At 43.6% G+C, this 21,325-nt stretch overlaps 1 protein-coding gene across 1 annotated transcript in view; it reads left to right on the top strand.

Annotated features, from left to right (window-relative positions):
• Positions 1-21,325, top strand: part of L3MBTL4 (L3MBTL histone methyl-lysine binding protein 4) — a 297,887-nt gene that overhangs the window by 82,138 nt on the left and 194,424 nt on the right. Inside the window, exons 11-12 of the mRNA XM_024763900.1 lie at positions 5,995-6,080; positions 8,104-8,214. Of these exons, the coding sequence (XP_024619668.1) occupies positions 5,995-6,080; positions 8,104-8,214 (197 nt within the window). The remainder of the gene's footprint in view (positions 1-5,994; positions 6,081-8,103; positions 8,215-21,325) is intronic.

The raw sequence follows: 21,325 nt of genomic DNA, 5'->3' as shown, positions 1-21,325 counted from the left end.
ATAGATTCTACTGGCATAAGGAAGGTGAGAGTTCAGAGAAAAACTAATTAAGTGCCTGGGAAGAGTGAGGTACCGCTAGAAACTAGTAACAAAGAATAGTAAAGACATAACGTACAAGGGTCATTATGTTAGTCATAGAATATTACTCAGTGAAATATTATGTAGTTAGTGACATTGAGAGAAAAATAGGAGCGAAATAAACAATGTGTTTTTCTATCATGTTAGCTACTGAGAGACAGACAGAGGGAGTGAGACAGAGAAAGAGGTGATTAACCCCATCTCGAATGCCTGGGCTGCATTAGGTGCTGTGGGAGCCATGGGCTTTTTGAAGACAAGTCTGCTGGGAGCTTGGCCAGGGTGGCACAGATGGGTTGCTTCCCGTGATCTCTCTTTCCTCAGTCTATGCTGAAAACAGTCCCTCTCAGCCATAATTTGAGCAAAATGAGCTCTCTGACACATGCTTGAGGTGCTGCTTGTCCACACTGTAGACCCAAGAGTTCTCCGGGTGCTTTAGCATGTGAGTGACGACCAAGTAGCTGTTCTGATGTCCTGTTTTAAATATTAGGGAGTCTAATTTGTATTCTTTGGCCAGAAAGGATATTTTAACTTTAATTGTAACGAGCTGAATGAGAGTCTAGGACTTCTGGCATCTAAGGTACGGTCAATGTGAGGTGAGTTTCGATGTGTCTTTTGAAAACCAAATTGGGGGAACCTGAAGTAGGCTTAACCGTGATTGTCCTCACGTCTGGTGGTCAGTGGTGTACAGTGTCTGACCCAGGATGCTTGGTGGTCATGCAGTGTTAGGATGGTTTTCATAACTGGCCCCTCTGTGTGCAGAACCAGAGGGAAGGTCCCAGTCAGTGGTGGCTTTTCTCAGTCTCTACCATTGGGAGGCCCGGAGTCTGGACAAGTCCCTGCTCTGCCTTGTGAGCGCTGTCTGAATCAGTCTCTCAGAATGATGGCAAAACCCACTCAGGCTTCCCTGGTTCTGGTGGTCCGGCCCTCATTGCCTGCTCATGCTGGTGCTTTCTCCTGCCCAGTGCCCGGCAGCCTGCAAAGCATCACTGGGCCTCAGAGCAGCTCTCTGCAGGTCTTGATCTCTGTAAATTGCAGGTCAGGAGACCTGGGCTCGAGCTTTGGCTTCATTATTAGTTGTCTTGCCTTTGACATGTCACTTAAAATACCAGGTCTCACTTTCCTCATCAGTAAAATGAAGAGTTAGATGAAGAGGACTCTTAAGTCCTTCCAGCATGTATTTATGGTCAATGTTCTGTCCATTCTTCTTGGTAAGACTCTTAGCAGATCCCTGTTTATTGCTGGTTGTTAAACAGCACTATTGTCCATTACTTAAAAATTGCTTGTCCTGGGACACCAATGGTTTTTGGTTCCGGAATTGGCCCCTGGTATAACTATTGTTGTCTTGCTTCCGTGGGACAGGTTACCCAGACCAGAAGGTCAGGAACGTATGTATTCATGATCCCGGTTCTTTAGAAGGAAGGATCCGGTGGCAGAATTATGTTTTGATTGAGGCTGTTGTTGTAGGAAGAGCCTGTAACCAGTCTCTCACCCTTCAGCTGGCCTTTCTTACGTGGAAAGTTGAGGAGTGCTATTTGCCCGTACAGATGCCACAAATCAGATGCCTCGCCTGGGCTCTGTCCAGGCTGCAGTGCTGCTTGGGAGCTGAGCCAGGGATGATTCAGGAGCATCATCCTGTCCTAACGGTGCCTCAGAATCCCAGCAGCGCCAGCGGGAAAGCAGCGTCGTACCAGCTCCAGTTACCGCAGTATTCAATGCAGACTTCTCAGGAAATGCATTTCATTCATCTAACAGATATTTACCAAATAGTTATTGCGTGATAATGACAGCACTGTTCTAGGCTCAGAGAAAATAGCAGTGACGTGAATAAATTTCTGTCAGAAGTCAGTAATACGCTAATGGGCAAGAGAAATGTGCAAAATATGAATAGTTAGGGGGTCAGTGCTGTGGAGAAGAATAGGGCGGGTGATGCGGTGGGGAGGGGCACGGCCTGTCTCAGGAGGTCGTGACACTGGAATAGCAGCTTAGAGGGGGGTGTATCTGGGGAGTGGGGAGGCGGTGGGGGGCGTCTCCTTCGGGGGAGAGAGCTCGAGGGGGAGGAGGCCGTGGCGTCCGGTGGCAGCAGAGGGGAGGCTGGCTGTGCAGGGCCTGGCGTCGGGTGAGGACCTGCTTCTTTCCTGAGTGATGCAGGCAGCCCTTGGAATGACACGATTTAGTTTTCACTTATGCTTCCCTTGGTTTGGCCTTGAGTTTCCCTGAGTGTGTATCCTCTTTAAGGGCTTTTCTTGACTTTAGATCTCTTGAACTCAAAGCTCTGGAATTGACCTCTGTCCCCCTAGCTTCCTGACACCAGGAAGGAGGCGGGCGTCGCCCTTTCCAGGAGGAGCTCCACGGCTTCTCCGGAGGTGGTCCTTAGCCTTCAGAAAGGGCCCCTGAGCCCTAATCTCCTCCGCACGCCATCCCCCTAGGCTGTCATCTGCCCGAGGACCCTTTTCCCCCTCTCTCCCTCTTCTCCCCACGGGGAGGTCCTAAGCACCCGGCTACACCCTGTGTGTGATCCCTGGTCCCCTCCCTCAGGTCTGCCACACCTGTGCCCGGTTTTCTCCCAGTGTTGCCCTTCCCTGGCATTTCAGACTCTAAACAGTGCGGGATGCGGTGGGCTGTGAATAAACGCACTGACACCTGTAGCCCTGTCTCCCGTCCTCCACCCGCATCCCCTCCCCGTGATCCTGCACCTTGGCCTCCAGGGGGAGCTCGCCCCACCGTCCTGAGGCCTGGAGGATGGACGCCCTAGCATACTGGGGGAGCAGTGATGAAGGATGTGGGCAACTGAATGAGACATCACTCTTCAAATCCCATTTCCTCTGCATTCTAACTGTACAACACTGAGTGAACTGCTCAAGCTCCCTGAGCCTCACCTGTAAAATGAGGAGAAAAAGGTGTATGTGAGGAATAAATGAATCAGTGTGGGTGGAGCGGGCATTACGGCGTTACCAGTAAATGGAAGCCAGTTAGACAAGGTTTTCTTTTCTTTTTAATAAATCTATTTACTTACTTATGGCTGTGTTGGGTCTTCGTTGCTGCATGCGGGCTTTCTCTAGTTGCAGCGAGCGGGGGCTGCTCTTCATTGCGGTGCGCCGGCTGGCTCAGGGCTGGGCCAGGAGGAGGACAGTGGGAATGGGTGGTGTTTGCAAGACTCCTGGGGCTGGAAGACGCTCTTTTCTTCCTTGGGTTCACTGAACAGGGAAGATAGACCTAATGCACGTGTTTCCTCTTTTTTGCACATGCATAGCTCATTTCTAGAGAGTCGCACAGAGGCAGTGAGTACTTAAGAATCACTTAAAATAGCCATAGTCTCTTATTTTCACGTATTGATCACGTAAATCAGGGTGGGATTGTCCCTCTCGTAACAGCAGCTGGGTTTCTCGGGGCAGGACTAGTTGCTTCCTCTCCTGTGCACCATGCATTCCTCCCTCAACCCACCACACGCTGGTTTCCTTTGTCACCGTTGCCCTGAATCTGCCGGTCAGGTCCCTGGGCCAGGAACCTGGAGCAGGCAGAGAGGAGCCAATGCTGAAGGGGCAGATTCAGAACCCACGCAGGAATGTGGAGGCCCAGGATACAAGGAATGAGTTTGGACGGTTTTTAAACATATGAGCTATAAAGGTAAATGCAACTGCAGAAATAATTATTGAAACGTAAGTTATGTAACATAACTCACGTAGAGAAGGACAATAATCAAAAGAAATCCTAAAAGAGTTTTTTTTTTTTTAAAGTCCAGCTTAAATGTGTTTACAGAAGTTAGATAAAGCAAACCTGTTATGAAAGTAAATGTAAATGTTTTTTAAAATCCACTTAGGAGGTGTTTAACAGATACACCTGAAACAAAATAATATAAAAATGATAAAGATGGGCAAAATCTTATCAGACAAACATAAACAGAAAATAACCAAATGGCATACAATTTAATTTTTAGTAGAAAGGAGAATTTGAGGCAAAATGCAATAAATGTGTCCAAAAGGTAAAATTTCTCTATATTAAATAAAAAGTGCAGTTACTATTGAATATTACATATGCTTTTATATGTTAAACATTATAAGGTCAACATGTGATGCAAAATATCCCAAGATCCTGCAGTTTTACTCCTGGATGCATTCCAACAGAAATGTATACTTCTGGTCCCTGCAAAAAACACGCTAGAATATTTGTAACAGCACTTTCTGTGATAGCCCCCAAATTAAAACTCCTCAGATGACCATCACCAGTAGAAAGGATGAATAAATTGTGAGATACCCCTGAATGGAGTACTATGCAGCAGTGAAAATGAACAACCCTCACACAGCAGTCTACAGAACCTTGAAGCCAGACTACTGAGCAATAGCCCAGGACCACAGATGAGCACAGGCTGTGTGAGTCCATTCATACAAGGAGAAAAGGGAATGAGCAGAGCTCATCTCAGAGGGCAGAAGCCAGAACAGGTGGCTCCCTTTGAGGAAAGTGGGGCCGTGACCAGACGGGGGCAGGATGGGGACGGGGTGTCCCATGTTCTGGTTACGTGGGAGAGTTTATGACAATTTCTCAATCTGTCCACTTGATTTGTATATTTTTTAAAAATATATTTTATTTTGGCAAAACATTTAAACGTGAACAAAAAAATTATCAGAAGTACTGGAAAACTGTACAGAAAATTTATTTTAGAGATTCCTGCATATTGCTTCAGGCTTTTTGCTTAAATAAGAAATAAACAGATTTTTGAGTAATACAGCTATTTAGATTGAATTAATGCATATTGATATTACACCTTAAAACATATCTGTGTGTATGTATTGATATATAATTTAAATACTTTTTAACTGTTGATCCTGTGTTATACCAAGAAGAAATCTTAAAGTCTCCCAAATAGGAATTGTACGGACCATGTGATATTCTGAAACTACCATGTGGTAAACTGGAAATTATTATTAATATTTTAAACAACTTCAAAAATTAACCACTTGGGCTGTCTCTTAAATATTTGGCCAATGATTAAATCAAGATGACAATTACACATTATAATTGTTTTTTTAGAAAGTAAAAGTGAGAAAGATAAATATTTCCTAAAAGTTTGTCCAGATGTCTAAAGCTGTATTGAGGGACAGCCGTGGTAAATTCATAGCCTTAAATGCTTATATTATTTTTGAACAAATAAAAATAATTATGTTTATAATTCAGTTTGGCAAGACAACTATAAAACAAACCCAAGGGAACTATGAGGAAAGAGGTGATAAGACTAAAAACAGCAAACGAAATAGTTAGGAAAGACAAAAGAAAACAATAGATCTGATGGGTGAGTCTAAGTACTCATTTCTTGAAAGGAAAAAGAAAACAACACAGTAATATAGACAGACCTCTGGCAAATGTAATTAGGAATAAAATAACACAAGCATAAAGAGAAACAAGAAACCCAATTAGACAGACATTTTGAAACATAGCGTGCTTTATATCATGTTATACCAATATATATTTTAAAATTGCAATGATAAATAACAAACCTGGGAAATTGTAATTACAAACATTTAATTATGAGAATAAAACCCTAATCGATGCAGAATTATTGGAGGAACTGGAAAGATCATCGGTTCATGGTGTGAGGTCAGACAGTGATTGTGAGTTTTTTCAAGCATCTCAAGAGGCCTCCTGGGGGTGGCCTGGCTCTGCCCAGTGCTCAGACCCCCATTCGACCTCGGTTCACCTGCTTACCCTCATGGAGTGAATGCATGGACCAGTGAATGCGTGCACACGAGCATAGTGGGGGCGAAACAGCCCTCTCAGAGGTTATCACAGACTTAACGTTCTTAATAGGGGCTATTGAATAGTGAGCATTCAATTAACAGTGGGTATTATTATTAGCAGATGTCTCATAGTATATGGCAATCAGAATATCAGTGAGTAATCATTTGATATTTATTTATTTTTCAGGTTATCCTGAGCCAGAAAAATTTTCCTGGACAGAATATCTGGAAGCTACTCGAACTAATGCAGTACCTGCCAAAGTTTTTAAAATGGTAAGTTTGGATCTGTAGCACTCCCAGCTTTTTTCAACAGTGTCCGTGTGGAATGGTGCCTTCATTTGGCAATTCAAAATCATTCTAGTTTTCTCCTTTTAAATTCAAGCGTTGTTTCCATGACCAATTTGCTTTGCTTTTCAGTTAAAAATACAAAGGAGGTGACTCATTTACTGTTGTTCCTATACACCAGTGTAGGTGACGATTTCCCTCCTTGAAGTCCGGTTGGAAGCCCCCTCAGCCTCTGATGACTGAGCCCTTCCTTTCTGGGTTTGTTGGTCCTCTGAGTGGGAACCCTGAGCTTTCGGTCTCAGGGACTGTTTGACGGTCGATGATGCCGGGATAAAATAGATGGAGTGTATGTAGCCCCTGTGTGTTACCCTTTCACCTATTTTGAAGGAACATTGCTTTTAGCAATTTGTCAGAATACCAACTTGTAAAGTTCAAATTTGTACGTACCCATTTATTCCAGGATTAAACCAAGTATAAAGAAAGTGTACTGATAGCATAGTTAGAGATACTTATGTTCTAAACCAGTGGTTTTCAAGCTCTGTTCCCTTTCAGCTATGTGTCCCTGACTCATCTTTAATCAGAATGTTATATAGTGAGCTTCTCCATGTGATTTCTTTTACTGAAAGTTTTCTAAAGATCAAAAGGGGTTTAAAACAGAATGCTATTTCGTTTTTTACAACAATTGATTAAAATAGGTCGAATTTGGAGGAAGAGGTATAATCAAATTAAGAGGGCTAGAAGTTCTGGCGTGCTAGAAAGCGTTTCAAGAATTGCAAAAATTCAATAAGCAAAAATACCAGCTGCTTGTAGTCTCACTTTCTCTCTTGCTTTATGTCAAAACTTCACTTTACTTTTCCAAGAAGAAAATTACAAGAAAATCATATTATGAAAAGATTCAGTTAAAAAGGCAACCTCCAGCCTCTGTCACGGGGTTATTAAGGGTTCACCTCAAGCTGTATGTCTTTGGCATCTGCAATCTGAAACAGTTACCTTTGTTATCAGCATGGTGACCTCGGGGAGAAAAGAAATACGTTCAAGGATCAGAGACCTAATTATAGTCAGTATGCTCCATTTAGTAGACATAATAATGCATTTTAGAAACAAATATGCTTCCACAAAAGCTGGAGAGGAACAAACCAGGTATAGTAGAAAGATTTAACTGTTTTGTAAGTCAGCCATTATCAAAAGTTTTATTTTCCCACTGCCACTTTCTAGACTTGAGAAATTCAGTACCCTGTGTAATAGCTTTCAAAGTGAAACTTTTTGCCATCCTTAAACACTGGCAGAGTTGTCTTTTGACTGATTTTTGGTAAATTTCCTCAGTTTCAATGATTTGGTAAAAGCCCCAGTGCATTTTTTTCCCCACTCCATTTTCTTTAGTGTTTCCTGAGTGTCCATCGTTGTAGACTCCTGGTTCCCAGCATTTTAAGACTTAGAAGAAACCCTAAATTAATACAGTTTAACATGCTTATGTTAAAGATGAAGCACCAAAAGCACAGATTATGACTTTAAATTATATTGTGGTATGATTTTAAAACACTTAGCTGTTATAATGATGGCAGCTTTTATCTATTTTAAAATTTAAAGGATCATGTTTATCCTTTCTAATTATTTGTTAATTTTGCCTTCTGTGTCTTACACTCCAAAACTGGGCAGTGATAATAGTCAATGGTTTCTTAATTTAAAAGGTTACTTTTAGAAAAAAAATAACATCTAAACCAACAGATAAATTATAATAAGATCCTTTTTTGAACTTGTGACCATTCATGAATTTATGATTTAACCTTTGTCTTTTAGCTATCTTGAAAATTACCAAAATATTCTTTTTCCTCCTGCAGGTTTTTATGAAAGTGGAGAAAATCATATGCATGAAGGTCTATGTGCTCTTAAAACTAAATTCCAGTTTATTAAATATCTGATGTAAAGTTAGAACAGTCAGATTTTAGAAAACGTTAGTAGCACGTCTGAATTATTGGATTTCGCATAACTTGTTGCTCTTGTAATGTTACAGCGGTTGCCCCATGGTTTTCTCCCGAATATGAAACTTGAAGTCGTGGATAAACGAAACCCCAGGTTAATTCGTGTTGCTACGATTATAGATGTTGATGACCAAAGAATAAAGGTACACGTTTGGATTAGTACGATATTGTATTGGCGTTTTCCCTACGTTTCCTGTGAGACTGGCTTCAGAGGCTCTGATTTCTTATCTCAGCAGGAGAATCAAACTGGCCTGACTTCACTGCTGGTCACGAGACTCTGGTAGAAGGTCCTCTAGCCAGTGTGTGTGGAAGGGGACTCTGTAGATTAGACACGACTGATTTTCAGAGGGTTCTTACACGTCCCTGTTTGGATTTGCTGCGTAGACGTTATACATTTTGTTCCTATTTTTTTAGAAAAGCTTCTTTTTGTTGGTATTATCAGACTTTTCTTGAAACTGTTGTCATTAAACACCTTAACAAGAACGATTTCCTCCTTGTTCTCTCCTATTCAAACAAAAGGTTAGATTTTGAAGTGAAAATTTGATTCACAGATTTCTATGTCATCCTTGCTGTGACATCTGTTTTTTTAAAAATATACACATCTTCAAAATTAAATTATCATTAAGTGAAAGCCTTTCATTTTTTTCTACAGAAAGCTGAAAGCATCTGTGGAATTCAATAAATCTTCTACAGCATATGACAGTTCAAAAATTATTTTCCACCCAAGCACAGTTTATTTTCATATTAATAAAAAGATCGAAGCCAACGAATATTTATAGAAATTATTAAGAAAGATGTATTTAAGTTCGATATACAGTTGGATATAATTTAAAAGAAGTCTTATTTGCTATATGCCTAATTTGAAAACAACTTCTAATTCATCTCATAGAGAATGATCAGTACGTACATTTTAGTAGAACATAGAGATGTGTATTTGGCTTGGCCATGGATTACCAGAGGCAGATATTGGCGATGTCCTTTATTTTTCTGACAAATGAAAACTGTGCTAAACGCTATTCAGGAATAATATGTTATAGGTATTTTCTCCCACATACATTGTTACTAAGGTTTTATTTTAAATTTAATCATATTGCATAAATTCTTATTTGTAGCTTTTTCTTGTTTACTCTTTTTAAAATTTATTTATTTATTTATGGCTGTGTTGGGTCTTCGCTGCTGCGTGCGGGCTTTCTCTAGCTGCGGTGAGCAAAGGCTACTCTTCGTTGTGATGTGCGGGCTTCTCACTGCGGTGGCTTCTCTTGTTGGGCAGCACAGGCTCTAGGCGCGTGGGCTTCAGTAGTTGTGGCATGCAGGCTTAGTTGCTCCATGGCATGTGGGATCTTCCTGGACCAGAGCTCGAACCCGTGTCCCCTGCATTGGCAGGCGGATTCTTAACCACTTCACTACCAAGGAAGTCCCTTATTGTTGTTTACTCTTATAGCACTTACTGTGGGATTGATTTTTAGATATCATAATTACTTTATAAATTCAGTAATATTTCATTATTGAAAATGAACATCAGGTTTTTTTCTTTAAATTCTTATTTAACTGTCATTGTAAAGTTATTGCATTTATAGGAAAAGCTTAATCTTAATAGTACATAAAATGTTATTTAGAATTTTAATTGACAGATTATTTTCTTGTGGTTCCTAAGATACATACAATAGTATCCAATTTAACGTATTTGTCAGCTTACAGTGTGATCATATTGGATTAGTATTACCGTAAAATACCATTTGAAAACCTTTAGCTCCTAAAGTAAGTTTAGTATATTCATTATTTACCATCTCAACATTGGACTTTAAAAATCTCTTAAGATTTAGCTCATCCTTCCAAAGAAGTATTTCATGTCTCTTCTCCTTATTCTTTTTCTTTCATGGAAATTGCTTTGACCATTACTAGAAGAAAAAGAGTTGAAAAGTATTGGGTACTTTTCACAGGCTTAGAACCCTAAGTGTTACCTCTGTGGTTGTGGGCATAATGGAAACCCCTTTAGGATTTTAGGGCTAAATTAAGATGTGAAATGGTGCTTTAGAAAATGTGCAATGCATTGCTTCCACACACCCTTCAGTCTGCCAGAATGTATCAGTCTTGGAATGACATAGGTGTCTCTGGGCTGTGGAAAACTTGCGGTCTCCCAAAGAGCCTCTGACCTCCTGCAACACCTACCACCATGGCCCCCACCCCTTCCCTCCCCAGGCAGGCCCTCAGCTGGGTAAATGCTTGTCCTGCCCCGTGAGGTGGAGGTGAGGGGATTGTCTGGGGGGCTGGCGCAGATGTCTGAATGGAAACAACTTATAGAGAAGGTTCAGAAGCATGGCTTAAAGTTCCATTCATGGGTGTTCCCAGGGAATACAAGGTGTTGAAAATGAGTGTCAGGTTTTTCTCTGAATTCTTGTCTAAGTAGATTGAAGGTAGTGGTGGGGTTGTCTTTGTCAGTTGAGAAAGCAGTTGACCCTTTCCTGGTCTCCTCTTGGCCGGGGACATCCCTTTGTTCCTTTATTAATGTGTTGGTTATATGGTTCCACAATTTCCTCTTTTAATGTCGGTATCCTTCAAGGACTGTTTTTATCGCTGGCATGTGATAGATGCTTAATGTATGTGTGAACGAGGGAAGGAGTGAAGGATGAGTGGCATGGAATGTACCTTGGCATCCTCCCATTTGAATGAGACAGTTATGATAGTCACAAAGCACTCTTCCCTCATGCTCAGCTGCTCTCCTGACTCCTCTTCCCTTGGACATCTAACTCAGCCTACTGCACAGGAAAGCGCCATAGGTTACACTGGTCAGGTTTGATTCCAGCTCTGACCGTGTTGGTAACTTGGTAGTTACTCAACTTATTTACACTTTCCTCATCTAGAGAGCGACGTGGTTCACAGTGCCCACCTCCCAGGCTGGCTTTGAGCATCTGGATGAAGACTGTATACAAAACTCCTGGAACTGTGCCCTGCTCTTTGTAGGGCATCAGCTGGCCGCCGCTGCTGTTATTAGTCAGTGCAGGTGCCCTGGGCTGCGCTCCCGGGGGCCCTGGTTTTCTGTGCTAATGAAGTAATTGTCATCAGTAGAGGGAGAGGAAACAAGCCCAGGCTACTTGGTGAGCAAAGCAGGGAGTCCCCGGGGATGCTAACGGAGCATGTGGGATTGTGCCACTGGCCTGGGTTTGAGTGTTGGGGGCCAGCCTGGTGAACAGCAAGAGCGATCTTCGTGCTGATGGTGATGACGGTGTCAGACACTCTTCTAAGGGCTTTATATACAGTAGTGTATCCTCACAGCCACTGGGTGACATAAGGTACTCTTGTACCCATTTTATAGATGAGGAAACTGAAGCTCAGAGAGGTTAAGTAAATGGTCCAAGGTAGCACGCTAGTATATGGGGGAACCAGGCTTTAAACCCTGGGTTTCAAACAGGGTTTTTCAACCCTAGAGCTTATATTCTTCCTGCTCCTGCTCTTACGTTCTACTTTTTGTCATAACTACCCCACTTGCTAGAGGGAGAGCAGATGTCTAGGACAGGGAGTGGAGTTCATCTGTAACACCACTCTGCTGTGTCTTTTGTGCACAGCTCACGTTGCCTGTCCTGCCTGGAGGTTTGTGTGGTCCTGGCATTCCATGGTAGAGCACAGCAGACCCAGCAAAGACACACTTTGTTCTTTTCTGCCACTCCCTAAATATATAGTTGCCCATATGTGCTTGATTAGTTCTGCTTTATAACAGCGTTTTGAAACAAAATTCACATACCGTAAAAGGTATTGGTTTTGAGTTTGTTCCCAGAAGTGTACAACTGTCACCACTATCTAAGTTTATAACATTTTCATCCCCCCCAAAAGAAAGCTCGTGTCCATTAGCAATAACTATTCGTTCTACACCTCCACCTTAGCCCCTGATAATCCGGCTTTCTGTCTCTATGGCTTTGCCTATTCTGAACATCTCATATAAATGGAATGATGTAATATGTGACTCTTTGTGTCTGGCTTCTTTCACTTACTGTAATGTTTTGAAGGTTTCATCCAAGTTGTAGCATGTAACAGTACTTGATCCCTTTTCATTTCTGAATAGTATTCTACTGTATGCATGTACCACATATTGTTCATTCATCATGGGTAGACATTTGGGTTGTTTCCACTTTTTGGCTATTTTTTAAATTAATTAATTAATTAATTTATGGCTGCGTTGGGTCTTCGTTGCTGTGCGCGCGCTTTCTCTACTTGTGGTGAGCAGGGGCTACTCTTTGTTGCGGTGCACAGGCTTCTCATTGCAGTGGCTTCTCTTGTTGCGGAGCACGGGCTCTAGGCGTGCGGGCTTCAGTAGTTGTGGCTTGCGGGCTCTAGAGTGCAGGCTCAGTACTTGTGGCGCACGGGCTTAGTTGCTCCGCGGCATGTGGAGCAAGGGACCAGGGCCCAAACATGTGTCCCCTGCAATGGTGGGTGGATTCTTAACCACTGCTTTTTGGCTATTTTAAATAATGGTGCTGTGAACATTTGTGTGTGTTTTTGTGTGGACATAATGTCTTCACTTCTCTTAGGTGTATATCTAGGAGTAGAATTGCTGCGTCCTATGATAATTCTTTGTTTAACGTTGTGCTCCGAAGTGGCTGCACCGTTTTACATTCTCACCAGCGGTATACAAAGGTTCCAGTGTCTCTACATCCTTACCAACATTTGTTATTGTCTATTTTATTTATTATGCTTATCTCACTGGGCCCGAAGTGTTTAGCTCCAAAGAATCTGAATTATTACCTGTGACCACTAAAGAGAAGGTGGATGCAGCGGTTGTTGCTTCGTGGTTGCAGTAGTAGAAGCAGGAGCAGTAGTGGGTGTGGTGACGTCAGTCTCAGGAGTCACAGACACAGTAATAGGAAAGTAAGAAGACCCAGGTGCCGAATGTGGGCTTTGTTCCAGGGAGCTTGTTGAGTATGTCACATATCGCATCTTTATCGTCACAACAACTCTCTTGTTTATTTTTTATTGAGATATGATTGACGTATAGCAGTATATTGTTCATAGTTTCAGGTGTACCATATGATTGGAGATTTGTATATGTTGGGAAAGCATCACCACAATAAGTCTAGTTACACAACAGCCCTTCCAGGTAGGTGTTATTTCTTCTTTGCAGTTGGCACGAACTGAATTTGACCAAGGTTGCACAACTAGTTTACACTTAGATATTTCTAACTCATTTTAGCCCTTACTCTGCAGCTCTGATGAGCCATTGGCATTAGGGGCTATAATTGTCAGTGTTAGGGACGATGGCAGCCCTATTCAAGATACTCTGTACTCCGCCGGTGCTAGCCAGGCCAGATATTCTGATTTTCATAATGAAAATATCAATTTGGTTGTGTGTGGTTCATTGGTAGGTGAGCTGTGAAGTTTTTCTTACAATGGCAGGGTTTTAAGATGCTATTTCCCTCTTATTTTGATTACTGTGTTTATTAACTACCATGGTTACTGTCTAATAAATATTTATGATGTGCTCAATGTGTGTCTTGTTCAGTTTATAGCCAGCTATTATGTTTAATAACTATTCTTTTGTTTGGCTGCACAGTGTACTCTGTTATATCTGAAAACCCGTTACTGTCACCGTATCAGGAATTGCGCATTAAATTACAATAGACGGATGGATGCTTTTAGGAAGTTTAGCCTTTATTTGGAAAAAAAAGTATCCTTCTACAAATAAACATAAAGGGAGGACTTAAAACAGAGTAATATTTGATAAATATTTGCCCTATAGGAACCTCAGCTAAGCTGTGAAATGAATTATAAATGAATTCCAAATAGATGTTTTAGGAAGTTCTACTGAATCATTAATAAATTGAGTCTCTTCAGCAAGTCTTTTCACATTTAATGCATTAACGGGATGTATTTGTGGCATTTCCAAATGAAATAAGAGCATCATGACCAAGAGAAATTGTCACAGTAAGTGGTCTATGTGTGTGACTCGAAACTAGTTTGAATTTTATGTCAGATTAATAAGTTCAAAGCTTTTGTTTGAAAAAATCTTGAAGGTGGACTCATGCAAAGCAAAAGTCCAAATACAAGCCCATGAATGTTCATTTTAATTAAGGGTTGCCAGCACTTTGAGGAAGTTGCTTGACCCCTACAAGTCCTGGCGTAATTATCTGTCAAAGAGGGAGCAGAGTATGGAGTGCGTCCTCTCACTCACCAGCATCTCCATCTCGGGTGCAGGTTTGAAAATGATTTTGAAATACGAGACTAGAACAAGATACTAACATTAAAAATGACAGTCCTTTGAGCTAAACTTCTAATTAATGGCCATTACGTGCCACAGTGATTGATGACTATCTTCATTTGGGAAGGAGACTGGGACAACTTTCAAAAATATTATGACCAATTAATGAAGAGATAATTTTCAGAGTAGTTGAAACTATAAATTAGTGTCAACCACGATTTCCAGAAAAGTTGAAGCAGGTAGAAGGCTCTACCTGGTAAAGTTGCATTAGTGTGATCACGGTCACAACAAACAGCAATAATAACATCTGTGACGGCTCACCCGGGTGTGGTGCCACGTGCTACCCTGTGCGTGCTTCACATCCTTTTCCTCTCCCCATCCACACGCCACCCTACAAGGGAGTCTCAGGGAGGGGCAAGTGCAGGCGCTTCAGCAACTTGCCCGAGGTCGCGTGGCTCCTAAGCGGTAGAGCAGGCGGGGACCAGGTGGCCCGGGTCTTCAGCCAGAGCTCTTAACCTGCAGGGCAGCACCTCCGTCAGTTAAAGGGCCAGAGAGTAACCCAGGCTTGGGGGCCAAGTGTCTCTGCCGTGGCCGCTGGCTCTGTGGTTTAGCACAAAAGTGGCCGTGAACTATATGGAAGCAGGTGAGCGTGGCTGGGTCCCTAGAAAACTTTATTTATGGACCCTGGAATTTGAATTCCAAATAATTCCACATGTCATGAAGTGTTCTTCTTTTGATTTTTCTCAAGCCATTTAAAAATGTAAAAACCATTTTTAGCTACTGGCATGCACAGAGATGGGTGCTAGGGCCCTATTTAGCCTCTGGGCTGTAATTGGCCAGTGTCTGTCTTAATAGATACGCTATACTGATTAGATGATGAGATGAACTTATGGAGTCGTTACCTTTAGTATAAGCAGTTTTATATCCGTGCCTTTTTTTTTTCTTTTCTGGATATTTGATTTGTGAACCAAACCAGATCTATATTTAAATTTCAGTCTAGTTTTAGGTAAGTTTTATATAGTCAGCCAAGGAGGTAAATGAGATGATGCCACGGAATCAACACTTTCTAGACTTAAATGCATGCCTCCTAGTATCAGTGGATTACCAGCCATTCATCTGATTTTCAGAGTGGGTGTAGTCAAGCCCCTCCCTGCCATAATGTACATTCTTTCCCAGAGTCAGCTTATCTGCTGCTGGTGTTGTATTCTCCAAGAACTGTGAGTAGAGACTCACACTGAACATTTTTATGAAAGTCATTGTATCCAGAACAGAAACCTTTCCAAGAGCGTAAAGAACTGCGGTGGCGGGCAGCCGGCCACCCTGCTGGAGCTGCTGCCGGCGCTCCCTGTCCCTGGGTAACCTCACCCTGCCCGTCGCACCAGCCTGCCCTGCAGGACCTGCTGATATCCTGACCTGTGACTGTTTGGCTGGAGACGCTAGCTTAGTCATGAGCTTCAAAGAATAGAAATAGCACGTTTCGCAGTTTCTATGCAGAACGCTGTCTTGTGTGGAAACTCTTAAATAAAAGGTGATGTGTGGTAGCACTGATTGTTTTGAACCCTTATTTTAGGGTTATGCATTTCTTTGCGTGTCTGAGGAATGCTGTCGATGGCGCAGCTGCAAATTGACACCCCTGTCTACATAGATACGGGATTATGTTTGTGTTTCAAGGGTTAATGGACTTTTGACTAAGTTAGTAAAAGGCCCTCCATTCACTATTCTCCATCACTTCATTCAAAGCTTTGTATTTACTCAAAAAGTACGGGGCCGCTTGCCTGACGGATAGTGAAGACTGGTTTCCCAGACCTCGGTCGGAAGGTGCGGTCTGGACTCGCCGTCTGTCTGCAGAGCGAACGAGAGTCTTTGGCGTGTGTCTTAGCTTTGGAGGAGACACTCATGGTCTCTGCTGTTCTCCTGAACAGAAGTGCGCTGTTTCTGACCAGCTGCAGCTCTGACATCACAAACGCCCTCACTGATACTGATACTTCACTAGTTATGCTGGGCATCATCTCTTTTTCTCACATCCTGCTTCACACTCTATTTTTACCACCAGGAGAACATCTCTCAAATATAAATAACTAAATGAAGACACCCCAGAATGAACTGATAAGGCAAGACGGTGATTAGGCATTTCCCCCCTTGTTACAAAATCTGTGTCGTTTCTTGTGATATAAGGACAGGCGATAGACTCTGGGAAAGGAGATGCTTCTATGAGAAGGCAGTGGGTAGATTCTTACTCAGGTTAATTTATTCCCAAAATGGACTTGTATTATCTTCCCATTGCTACTGTAACAAATTACCACAAACTTAGTGGCTTAAAATCACACAGGTGTAGCACATTACATTGCCCCGTGTCACTGGACTAGAATGTAGGCTTCAGCAAGGCTGTCTTCCCTTTGGAAGCTCTGGGAGATCCTGTTCCTGGCCTTTTCCAGTTTCTGGAGCAGGCTCTGTTCCTTGACTCTTGGTCCTTTTCTCCACATTTAGCAGGTAGCATCTTCAAACCTCCCTCTGACATTTCTGTGTCCCATGAATAGGGACGGTTGTGATTATCTTGGGCCCACAGGATAACCCAAGATAGTCTCTGCCATCTCAAAGTCCGTCGCTTAATCACACCTGCAAAATCCCTCTTGCTGTGTAAGGGAGCGTTTTCACAGGTTTTAGGGGTTAGGATGTGGACATCGCTGAGAACCATTATTCTGACTATTGCAGTGGTGTTTAAGATACACATTAAAAACAGGTAGAAGCGGCGAGGTCTGCTATGCAATCAACAGCTTTTATTTACTGATCACCCCAGGGTAGAAGGGACCATTCTAGGAGCTGGGGGCCCTGAGACGAGGCCCTCACCATCTAGTTGGGAGATGGGTTAAATCACAGTTCAGTGTAGAGTGCGTGACACAAACCGTAAGGTGCTGTGCAAGTTCACTGCAGTGCAGCGAGCATTGTGAGCGAAGATGCCGAGGGGCAGATGGCTTCTCAAGAAGAACAGTTTTCCTTCTCTTAGAGATATTTGCATTTCCAAACACCAAATTCCTTTATTTACTATCATGTAGAGACAAAGGAGTCTTCAGGTTTAATCTGTTTTAAATTGTGTGTGTGCATGCATGTATGTATTTGCACACACACACACGCGCATACACACACATTTATTTATTTATTTTAATTGAAAGGCCCCTGGGCAGGCAGGCTATACAAGCTCTGTGTTTGGACCTGGGAGCAGAGGCATCACAGGCAGCTGCATGGCTGTGGAGCCATTGGGGCTCAGCTGTGGGGAACAGGGCGCAGGGGCCTGCAGCTCAAGCAGGTGGGGCGAATCTTCTTTCTCTGCTACTACTTCTTAGAGGCTTATTGCCTGTGCGTCCTACCCTGGGCCTCCCTCCGGGCGTTTGCGCCCTTGCTTCCTTGGCGGGACCAGCATGCAGCTGTGGAAACAATGGGACCAGGCTGCATTCACGTGGCGGCCTTTGACAGAACAGAAGTGGGGTAGATCTCATAAACTCAGAGGGTGGATCTCTGTTTCAGAACTGTCAAGCCAAACACGGAACTGCGGTGGGGTCCAGACGTGCAGACTGGCCAGGGTGGCAGCCCCCCGAGAACAGTTGATGATCAGGGACACAGGCCGACACAAACTGGGAACAGGCGCTGCTGGAAATATCAGTATCCCGCCTTCCGGGTGGAACTGGGGTGGCTTTTCCACACTTAGCACAGGTGAGGGTTTCCTGCAGCTGCAGGCTCCCCGTCACCTGGGAGCAGGTCAGGAATGGAGGCACGGGCCTCACCCCAGACCCGCTGAGTCAGAATCTGCATTTGAACAAGAGCCTCCTCCCCAGAGCTGCAGTCGTGTATTTAACCGTAACTTGATATCGCTTGTATGTTCCATGTTAATATGTCCTGGCTGAACTCCACAGCACGCAGCCCCAGACCTGTTTCTTCCCTCAGCGTCTGCAGCTTAGTAAAGGGCAGCTTATCCACCAGATTGCTCAATCCAGACACCTGGGAGCCGTTCCTACAATCCGCCCGTCTCAGAACAGCCACATACAGCCCGCCACCCTATTCTATTGATTCTAACTCCCAGGACTGTGTCCCTCATCTCTTGACCTCTCTTCATCTCCATGACGACCACCCTAATGAAAGCCGGCATCACCTCTCACGTGGGCCACTACACTTCCCTTCCAGCTGGGCTCTCTGCACCCCCGAACCCCTGTCAATCCATGCTGCACAGAGATGCCAGAGTGGACTTAAAATGTGGATTGGAGCCCGTGCATTGAGGTAAAAAGACTCAACTCTTAGCGTGCCTGACTAGGTCCCGCACACTGCACTGTCAACTCACTTCCCCGACCTGTCTTCTCCCAACCTTTATCACCTTAGAGGCAGCTGTACAGCTTAGAAAAGTGCAAGGATCTGGCTAGAGACTTTGGGCTTAGTATTAACAGTTCTCTTTGGAGTGGAAGTGATGCCCCACCCTCTGCCTCACAGCAGTGGTCATGCGCCGCCCCCTGTCATGCCTCTGAGTACTGGTGTTCATTTCTCTCTTGGGGAACCGGCCATACTCAGAACCCGTGTGGGCAATGACAGCTCTTTCACGACGGGCTTCTGCCCCGGCTCCTGGCAGAGCCCTTCCACAGGGATGGACGGTGCATCCGGATTTCATAATCGTTGAAACCGTGCTACAAGGGTGCGGGAGGGATGTGCACGGTAGAATCAGGGAAATAGAAGAATTCTATTTTCATGGTTTTTACAGCAAAGATTTGCTTTGTGAAGTCAGTAGATATTTTTTTTCCTAATAAGTGGAATTGGGCTCAATTTTATGTGAATGTACCAAAGTTGGAGGTTTTGCATCAAGAACCTACAGGGAAGCAGACGTTGTCATCTCATTTCCGTGTCACTGCATCTGCTTCCTCTTCTCCCGCTTCTGTTGTCCTTCTGCAGGCCCTCTCTACACTGGGAAGGGGATTTTTGCCCATTCTCTAATCGTTGCCTTTTACAGACTTCTGAATGAGGCCAGGTTGAGTCCTGCAGCCAGAGAAGACAAAGAGCCATTCCGAGGGGTTTGGCTATAAAGTCATCTCCGCAGGGGTCCAGGGACCCCCGAGTCCATTTCTGTGACTCCACCCCATCCTCCCCACATCAGTTCACCGCCCCCCCATCAGCCAAGGAGGCTGCTTCACAGTCCTCCTTCCTCTCAGAACCCTGCTTTTCATTCACCGGGAAGACAGAAGAAATGCAAAATAAAATCACCCCTGTCCCCACGGCCAATCTCCCTTCCCGTTCATGTCTGAACACACACTCAGAGTTTCCGTGGGGGAATTATCCCGGCTCTATCAAAGCCTTCACTTTCCTCTTATATGAATTTAATCTGCATCATAGGATTTACGGTTATCTGACATTAGATTACACATTCGTGTGTTTATTTCTTTATCACGTTTTGCCACTAGAATGTAAGCTCACAGAGGAAGCTTGATTTCCCAAGTACTCTTTTTTTTAAAAATATTTACTTGTTTATTTATTTATTTGGCTGTGTTAGGTCTTAGTTGCAGCACGCAAGATCTTCGCTGAGGCATGTGGGGTGTTTTGTCGTGGCACAAGGGCTTCTCTCTAGTTGTGGCATGAGGATTTTCTCTCTCTAGTTACAGGGAGCTTCAGGGCGCGTGGGCTCTGTAGTTTGCGGTGCGCGGGCTCAGTAGTTGTGGTGTGCAGGCTTAGCTGCCCCACGGCATGTGGGATCTTAGTTTCCCAACAGGGGATTGAACCCGCGTCCCCTGCATTGGAAGGCGGATTCTTTACCACTGGACCACCAGGGAAGTCCCACCCAAGTACTCTTGACATCGTTGTGCCTATAGAACAGTCCCTGGCATTTCATGGGCACCAAATAAACACTTGCTGAATGAATGAGGATTGTAAATAAAAATGTGCTGATAGGTTGTTTACTGGAAGTAAATTGCTATTATTAAGGATTCCTTATTCCTTATCAAAACAAATGTGCATTAACCCTTGGCATTAACTAGATATCCTCTATGTAATCCCCCGTAAAAGAGAACCTATTTATAATACCACATGGAACATTGGATTTTAGTTGGTGCGTCTGTATTACGAATAGACTTTTAATAGGCAACAAAGTAGCTATAAGCATGGCTAAGAATGATATAATATTTGAATAGCTAAAATCATGCATTATTTCATTGTATATGATGTTTTCTCCCTTGGAATATTGACACAGTGAGTCATGGCAGTTACAATGGTGTCAGAGAAGCAGAGCCCATTATGGGGCCATTATGATAATAGCATATGACAAACAGTGGGGCTATGGATGGTAATGGATACATAATAGATAACAAATGGCTGGGATTCTGAACGGTAACGGTTGCTAGCGATTTTCTAGTAGTAATAACCTCCTTCTCTTAAAATAAATGTAAATTTAATGTCAAAAACTGGCAGCAGCATGAAGGGTCCACATTGCTTTTGGGGGTGTCCCACTTCACTTGGCTTAAGCTTCTCCTTCCAGAAACCTGGGTTCATCTCTGCTTCCCAGCCACCGAGGCAAATTCCTCTGACAGCCTGACCCCACGATGTCCCCCTATCAGGATGTATTAGGATGGCCTATCTCAGTAAATACACAACCGCAAGCCCCAGACTGACCTTGTCCTTTGCTGGGCTGCACACTGATTATTTCCTATTTGCATCCGGGATTCTGGAATGAACAAGCAATTTGCACCGCGGTGCTCTGTGCTGCCCTCAGGACGCCTGCAGCCTGGCCTCTGCTCTGGCGCCTCCTTCACCCCTCCTTTGCTGGCTTCTGGGGCAGCTCCACTCTGCCCCAGAATGTCCACTCTGCGGGCATTCCCGCCCAGCACCTTCCTGCCTGACACTCTGAGGCTCTCTAGCTGCCCTGAGGCTGAGTGTTTCAGTGAGAGCTCAGAGATGTGTTTTTCTCTGGTCCTTCCTCATAGTTCATCTGTCACCACCTCTGAGCCAGGTCTGTGCTGGACCAGTGATTCCCTTCTGCTGAAGCTCAGTGCATTGTTTCAGTTTCCAGAAACTCTCTCTCTCTATATATATATATATATTTT

The sequence above is a fragment of the Neophocaena asiaeorientalis genome, unplaced genomic scaffold, assembly GCF_003031525.2.
Source record: "Neophocaena asiaeorientalis asiaeorientalis breed wild unplaced genomic scaffold, Neophocaena_asiaeorientalis_V1.1 scaffold110, whole genome shotgun sequence".
Classification (NCBI taxonomy): Eukaryota; Metazoa; Chordata; class Mammalia; order Artiodactyla; family Phocoenidae; genus Neophocaena; species Neophocaena asiaeorientalis.
The sequence above is the reverse complement of the archived record's forward strand: the minus strand, read 5'-3'. Positions and strand labels throughout refer to the sequence as shown.